Source organism: Grammomys surdaster, unplaced genomic scaffold (genome assembly GCF_004785775.1).
Source record: "Grammomys surdaster isolate TR1022 unplaced genomic scaffold, NIH_TR_1.0 169, whole genome shotgun sequence".
NCBI classification, from domain to species: domain Eukaryota; kingdom Metazoa; phylum Chordata; class Mammalia; order Rodentia; family Muridae; genus Grammomys; species Grammomys surdaster.
The window spans coordinates 16,582,479-16,590,734 of record NW_021604617.1 but is presented as its reverse complement, the minus strand read 5'-3'; the positions used below and the strand labels follow the sequence as shown (position 1 = coordinate 16,590,734).

At 40.5% G+C, this 8,256-nt stretch overlaps 1 protein-coding gene across 1 annotated transcript in view; it reads left to right on the top strand.

The window, feature by feature from the left end:
• Pkhd1 (PKHD1 ciliary IPT domain containing fibrocystin/polyductin) overlaps nucleotides 1-8,256 on the top strand; it is a 433,222-nt gene that overhangs the window by 46,931 nt on the left and 378,035 nt on the right. The window contains exons 27-28 of the mRNA XM_028766634.1: nucleotides 540-815; nucleotides 7,395-7,525. Coding sequence (XP_028622467.1) covers nucleotides 540-815; nucleotides 7,395-7,525 — 407 coding nt within the window. The remainder of the gene's footprint in view (nucleotides 1-539; nucleotides 816-7,394; nucleotides 7,526-8,256) is intronic.

The following is an 8,256-nucleotide window of genomic DNA, read 5'->3' as shown; positions in this document are numbered from 1 at the left end:
CCTCCCTCCCTCCCTCCCTCCCTCCCTCCCTCCCTTCCTTCCTTCCTTTCTTCTTTCCTTTTTCTTTTGTGTACATTGGTGTTTTGCCTGAATGTCTGAGGGAATCAGGTCTCTTGGAACAGAAGTTATAGACAGTTGCAAGCTGCCTGCCATGTGAGTTCTGGGAATTGAACCTGGGTCATCTGGAGGAACAGCTAGTGCTCTTAACTGTTGAGCCATCTCTCCAGCCCGGACACGGTTTCATCCTTGAAATGTGTGTGGTTGTTATTTTTTTTTCTCATTTTGATCTTCCTTTATATTATTATCGACTAATTTATTTTTATGAAGTTATGGCATTTCATTGCCAGTTTGAGGAAATTGAAGGTGTGGGGACTGTGTATCAGAATAATAAATGCAGTTGTCTGAGTCAGCAGGAAATTTCTTCAGTTTTGGGAGAGGAAACGGAAAGCGAGCCAGCATTTGATGGTGGGTGAGATCTCCTAAATGGAATGTTAGCACCGGTTTGGGGCTTGACACTTTCTCTCCCTCTTCCCTTTTAGGTAGTGATGCCAGCCTGCTGGTTCATTTTACTGGAACTGGTTTCCTTAAAGATGCCCAGTTCTTACAGGTCACAGTGAACAAAGAGAGCTGTGAAGTTATTTTCTCAAACGAAACCAACGTGGCCTGTGTGCTCGCCCTGCTACCAGTTGGAGTGTACCGGATTTTTATGCTGGTGAAACCGTTAGGCCTTGCTGTCAATGCCAGTGGAGAAGGCCTCTTCCTGCGTGTGGAACCCAGGCTGGATGCTGTGGAGCCTTCTACAGCCGCAGAGATTGGTAATGTGGGCGGGGCTACACTGCATACCTACCCTCCGAAGCTAGAGTTCTTGTCGATAGGCAGAAATCTAGGCCTATAGTAAGGTGAATTCCATATGTATTGTGATTTACAGCTTTTTGTTTCCTAAGCATTTTCTCTACGAAAGAACACTTTTAAGCCCTGACATGGGCGTTTGTGGCACATTAAGACTAGAGTTTGGCTAGTGATGTCATGTATAATTGGCACACAGAGTCACTTCGGTAGATATTTTTCCTAAAATCTCAAAGATGCTAAGTGAGTCAGTGCTAGTTTTAGGAGTAAGGTAAAGTGCCTGAGCGTCACGGTAAGGGAGGTGGAGCTAAATTACAAAACAGAGTGCTAGGCTGTTAGCGCTCCTAGGTCCTCTGTGCTCTGCTGCCTTGCCTTTAGAATGGCCCCATGATGCATTGCTTGATGTAGCCTTCTGTGAGGTAAATGAGTCAACAGATGGCAACACACCTTTAAAAGTTACAGCATGTGGCAGGTGTGTAGTACAGACCACGCCCACCCACTAGCCCACTAGGAACATAGTTTGTTTTTTTCCCCCACAGTCCTCTTCAGTATTGTTAGGTACTTGGCTAGCATGCAAAGCCAACTACTGTTTTCGTAGTGTGAATCCAGAGGCCAATGAGTCTTATCAATATCAGGCCTGAGGATTGGATCTTAGGTCCATGGGAAAGTAAAGATCTTTCCAAATCTTGTTACTTTCAGAAGAACACTATTAGTTTAGAAAGACTACAGCTGGACTATAACAGTCTCATAAATACTCAGGCCCATGCTTGCTAACGTTATTAACTATAGGATACAATGCACATTCCTTTCCTTAGTCATTTGAGTCATTTGGATTTTTGTCATTGTTGGTTCTGGTGGCCAGAAGCCTGTAGCTCAGAATACATTTTCCCATTAATTAATTAATTAATTAATTAATTCACTTTACATCTCAATGGCAGCCCCCTTCCCAGACCCCTCCACAACCCCTCCCCCTCCCCTTCATGTCTGAGAAGGGTGAAGTTGTCCCTGGGCACCAACCCACCTTGGTACCTTAAGTCACTAAAGGAATATGTACATCTTCTTCTACTGAAAACCAGACAAGGCATCCCAGTTAGGGGAACATGATCTACAGACAGGCAACAGAGTTGGGGTAAACCCCCACACCAGTTGTTGAAGGACCCACATGAAGACCAAGCTGCACATCTGCTACATATGTGTGGGGATCCTAGGTACAGCCCTTGTATGCTGTTTGGTGGTTCAGTCTCTGGGAGTCCCCAAGGGTGCAGGTTAGTTGACTCTGTTGGTCTTCCTGTGGAGTTTCTATCCCCTCCAGGGCCCTTAATCCTTCCCTCGCGACTCTTCCATAAGACTACCTGAGATCCGTTAATATTTGGCTGTTGGCCTCTGGATCTGTTTCAATGACCTGCTGGATGGAGCCTCAGAGGACAGTTATGCTAGACTTTTGTCTGCAAGCATAAGAGTATCATTAATAGTGTCAGGGTTTGGTGCTTGCCCTTGGGATGGGTCTCAAGTTGGGCGTGTTATTGGTCAGCCATTTTCTCATTCTCTGCTCTATCTTTGTCTCTACATTTCTTGCAGACAAAAAATTTTGGGTCAAAAGTTTTGTGGGTGGGTTGGTGTCCTTATCCCTCCAGGCAGGGAGATCCTGCCTGGATTCAGGAGGTGGCCTCTTTAAGTTTGAAATCTCCCACTGTTCATAGACTCCCTGGATCCTCCGCCATTTCAGTTAGGATACAGTGTAAAGTGGTGTCAGTGGTGTCAGCGAGAGTCAGTGTTCAGAGGACAAGTTTGATTCTGATTCTGCTTTGCCTTGGGAGAGAGAATCAGCAGACCCACCCCTTTTCATCTCCACACAGAATAAAAACCTCTTTCAGTGATGTTGGGAAGGAACAAGGAGATGTGCTTTGTTCAGAGTGAAAGATCATCTTCTTCATTATCTGGTGAATTATTGGCTTGAGAGTTGGACTTATTGCAGCCTTCTGACTAGATTTGTTAGAGGTTTGATCTCACAGAGTTCCTTGCCTAGCTCAGGCCACACTGCTAGATGGTAGACATCTTTCAGGCAAGCAGGTGACTCAGTCAGTTGCTTGCCCTACATAGAGTGACCAGCACAGAAAGGGAGCTCACTGGCCCAGTTTGTCTGGGATTGACATTGCTCTCAGGATGAAAGACTTATGGTTTTAAAAACTGATGAACTTTTATCGCAAAGAATCAATCCCAGGCAGATTGGAATGTTACAAACAGCCCTGTCAGGAAATGGATCAGGAAGAAACGGGGAGGAGACTGAAGAGCTTGGCGACTCACATGTCACCCTCTCACACTGTAGTCAAAGGAGTGAATCGCTGAGAAGGGATGATTTCAGATGCATACGAAGTGACTTTTATTAAGATTCAGGTGATGGGATCTGGGAGAAGCTCTTGGTGCTGCTTTCCTTGTTATTTATTGCACTGAGATTTTCCCAGCGAACCCATTTCCTGCCCTGCCATCCTGACAGTGGCAGTGGTCATTGAAACTTGCACACGGCGCCATATTGGGTGCTGATGACCTTTAGTGTTTCAAGTGTGGCCCTGGGCGGGTAGTATCTATATCATCTGGGAGCTTGTTAGACATGCAGAGTCTTCTAGACCTCCCAAAGTCAATCTGTATTTTATCACAATCCTCAAAACGTCTCTATGAATAGTCTAGTGTGTGGAACCCTGCTTTGGGGATTTAAAGAGAAGCAAGAGAGGCTTGTCAAAAAGAAATTCAAATAACAGCGGAGTACAGAATGAACAAGTATAAAAATTAGGTCTGTAATACTCAAAGTTACCACTTATCTCTGTTCTCGAGCATCTTCAAAAGAGGGTTTTGAGGACACAGGCAATTAGTCCACTTTTGTGCTTAGATAGAGTTGCCTTCTCCTTAGACAGGAACTCTCATGAAGCACACAATTTCAAATGCGAATGGTAAAGTCTCACCACCTCTATAATTTCTCACACCTACCCTTGACAAAATCGTGGTGTTGAGAATGTATTTAGCTCTCATCATGCATCAGAAGCTCTTAATGCTGTGGCATGGTAAGTCAAAGTGGTTATGCTGTTCGATAGATGGTGGTAACAGTGTTGAACAAAAATAGTAAGGGGAGGATCTGAAGAGGGAAGGAGGACATTATTGGGATAGGATGCTCATCTGGGTTCACTGGAGGCAAGACATAAAGGACACTGGAGAATAGTGGCCACAAGGAAGTGAAGGAGGAAGCCCGAGGAAGACCTTGTGGAAGAGAACGTGACCCAGAATAATATCATGGTGTGTCTTGATTCAGAAGCAGCTTGGCTTGTTCACAAACATTCAGGACATTGCTGTAGCTGGAGGGAATCTCAGTGTACTTTTGTTTTGCATTTAACTCACAGTCAAAGATGTTGAACTTATTTTTAACATGCTTATTGACTATTTATTATCTGCTCATGTGACCTTTTAACATTTGCATTATTTCTTTTCTGTGATCATTTTTTTTAAAAAACTCTTTATGTATTCTGGATATTTCTGTTGTCACTTTGTATTCTGTTTTGTAGCCTGTCTTTTTATTTATTTTTCCTTTTGCTATGGAACCTTTTAGTTCGATATGATCCCGTCTCTATTCTCATTATGGGTTTTGAACTTTTGGAATCCTATGTAGAGAGCCATCACTATACTTATACATATTTTTAATCATTTCTTTTCTTTCTGAGATTATAACGGAATGGCATCTCTTCCTCTTCCCTTTCCTCCCTCCCAACTCTCTCATATACACCCCCTGAACTCTTTCACATTCATGGTCTCTTCTTTTTCATTAATTGTTAAATGCTTATACTTGAGGTGTTTCCCCTATGTTTTCCTTTAGTAGTTTCACAATGTTAGGTTTTACATCGGTGTTTTTATTTATTTTCAATTGGTTTTTATATCAGGTGAAATATAGGGATAGAAATCATTAATATTGGTGATGGAATAAAAAAAGGAGACAATGTTCTTGGGTGGGTAATGATAAATGAATAGTATACACATTATATAAAGATGGGAGGGACATGAAAAGGAACAGAGGAGTTTCATTCTTATGTATGTGAATATATAATTTTCCTAACACCACTTGTTAAAGAAGATTTTCCCCAATGTGTTATTATCTGTATCTTTATCAAGAATCAGATGACTATAGCTGTGTGGGTTTCTTTTGGGGTCCTCTAGTCTGTTTTACTGGTCGACCTGTTTAGTTTTCTCTCAATACCATGTTGTTATTACTATGGCAACTTTAATCTTGTATTTGGACCATTTTACATCTGTGGGAAAGTATTCGTAACATACTTAACTAGAAATGAAATTTCAGGGCCAAGGGTTTATACACACTTGAAAATTTGATAAAGGCTATTAGAAAGATGTCTCAGTGGTTAAAGTACTTGCTATATAGAGTTTGAATCCCAGGAAGCCAATGGAAATACCAGATAAGCACGCGTCTTTTATATGAACCCAGTCCAGAAGACAGAGACTGAATTCCTAGAACAAGCTGGCTAATAAAGCTGTCCGCATCAATGAGCTCTGAGTTTGATTGGGAGAGCTTGCTTCAGTGAATAAGGCGAAAGGGTTATAGAGAAGGACTCCTCACATCATCCTCTGGACTCCACATGCCTGTACACATACATGTATGTGTATCCACACACATCACACACATAAGCATGTACCAATACATGCAAAACAGTCACATAGACACACGCACACCACACACACACACACACACATATACACACACACACACGCACTGCCAAGTAAGTATGGAAATATCCTCTTTAAAGTTTGTATGATTTTTGTTCATATAGGTATGGATATCTTTTGCTTACATCTTACTAATACGCTTTTGAAACATTTTTGATGCTTAATCTTACAGATGAAAGTAGAATTTCCATGTTAGGAAGGATCTATCAGTTTCCTTTCCGTGATGCTTTTTCCTCTCAGTCTTTCCTTCCAAATTTGATTCCTGTTTTTTCTTACTTATTTTAAGACCTTTTAAATATTTTTAGATTTATCTATTTTCATAGTTTTATAATTTACAAATAGTTTTATGTAATTAAGTATGTTTGGCCTTTATAGCTTTAGAGATTGTTAAATACTCAGAGTACATGTTCCATCTCTGAAATCATATGAAAATAAACTTCTACTTTTTCTTCTATTTTTTTCGATTTAATCTCATTTTAAAATTTCTTTCTTTATTCACTTTACAACCCAATATCAGCCCTTTCTCTCCTCCTACTACCCAGTCACACAAGTCCTCCCCTCATTCCCCCTTCTCTTTTGAGAAGGAGAAGCCCCCCTCGGTGTGTGTCACCCTCCCCACTAACCTCTCACCCCCCAGGCTTGTACATCAAGTTGCTATGGGTCTAGGTAAAACCTCTCCCACTGAGTTCAGGCAAATACATCCATTAAGGAGGTCAGGATAGACTTAATCTCTTTTAAGTCCAAATATTTTACTTGACATTTGCTTTGGATGAAGGAAGGGAGTCTCAAATTCAGGTTTTATCTTTTATCATGCTATTTTCTCTATTTTATTTGCTCAACAAGTTCTTTACTTATTAAGTAAGTGTGGTTATAGTGGAGCCACATGCTCCTCACATGCTGTAGACTTGTGGATTGGCGGTGCCTCCTGGATTGCCCGTTCTGCCTGCTCTGTCTGAGCGGGTGCTACCATCACATTAGCATGACTACTTGATACCTCTTTTCTCTTATTTCTGAAGTTTTGTTTGCTTGCTCATCACCTCTCACTGAACTTTAGAGTCATCTCACTTAATTTACATATGAGTTCCAGCATGTTTTCGTGGAATCACATGTGTGCTTTTTATGTTTAATTCAGAGAAATCACAATACTTACTCTTTTTTCCTATTTATGTTCATTTATTTTTTCTAGTTTCAATCTAATCAATGAAGGTCTTCGGCAGCATTTTAAAATTTCCTCCAGAGTGTTTTCTATCAAGTTTATAGATGGCATACACTTATTGAAAGGAAGCTAGAACAATCATGTTCTCTTTTCTGCTTTTGTTTCCCCAGTTGAGAACACTTTTAATTCTTTGTATTCAATAATGAGGAAAATGAAGACCGGTGAGCTTGGGGCCTGTGCTAAAACTGAGCTGCCTCAGGTAGCAGCATGTTCGGAGGCCCTGGCTCTATGGCTCCTCTGAAACATCATGCTGTTGCGCATTGTTTCTTGGGAAAGAGTATGTTTTCTAGGGCTGGCGAGAATGATATTTAGAGTCTAGGGCAGAAAATGTTTTCAGAAACTACTTGCTTCTTTGACTCCTGTCTGTATCCTTATATTTTTTTCATAATGGTCTCCAGAAAGACTCAGTCCTCTTTCTGCCTTCTAATGACTGCTTCTTCCTTTATGTGAGGTAATTTCTACATTTCAATTCAGGCTTTTTCCACAGTTTGAGCATTGCTTTGCATTTTTGACTTAAGGCTTTTCTATTTCAATTTTATTTATTTTTTTCCTGTAATTAATTTTTACCTGCTTATATGTATACATACTTTTGAAAATGCTGTTTTTGTTACAGGAGGACTGTGGGTTACCCTCCGAGGCTCTAGTTTGGAAGGTGTTAGCCTGGTGTTATTTGGAACTCAGCCGTGTGTCATTGATGTCATTAGAAGCAATTCGCAACAAATTCAATGCAAAGTCCCACCTAGGGTAAGAAGACTCTTAGCTATTGTAACATCCAATATTAACCTATAAGCTCCTCCTACCCAAGGACCAGGTGACTTTCTGGGATGCTGGGAGTTGTAGTTCTGGGAATATAACAGAAGCCGCATAGGAAAGTATGGTGGTCTATGACTTTGTCTCTATAACCCCCTATAACAAGTGTCTCAGTGCTGGGAACTTTCAGAGAGTGGTCCAACTCCTGGTCAATGTTTAATATTTAATAAAACATGCTTAAAATTTTGTCCAAAATGGTGGAATTGGTTTTTCTCTGGTGAATCTCAGAATTAACACTAGCTTCTTGTGTCTGGTTAGTGACCATAATTAATTAGCAAATGGCTTTTTAACACATCCTGTCTGAGAATTAAAGTGACTAATCCACACTTGTCATCATAACAATGTGCTTGTTTTATTTTTCTGTTGTTTGTTTTGCTATGAAAAAACTGAGCCCTATATTATAATTAATTTCAGTTAGTTTCTAAAGAACAAGACAACTCAGCCATCCTACTCTATGCTTTTAATGAATATTGGTACTATAGAATAAGCAAAAGCAGCAAAACATATATTATGTTGTCTTTTTTGTTTATTGAGCAAACAAGTTGCATACTTTAGCAGTTTTATTTTCTAGCATACTTGTGGAACATAGAAAATTCACGAACTATCTCCCTAGTTACTCCCTACTATTTAATTTGTACTATGAAAGCAGATCCCCTTGGCTGAAG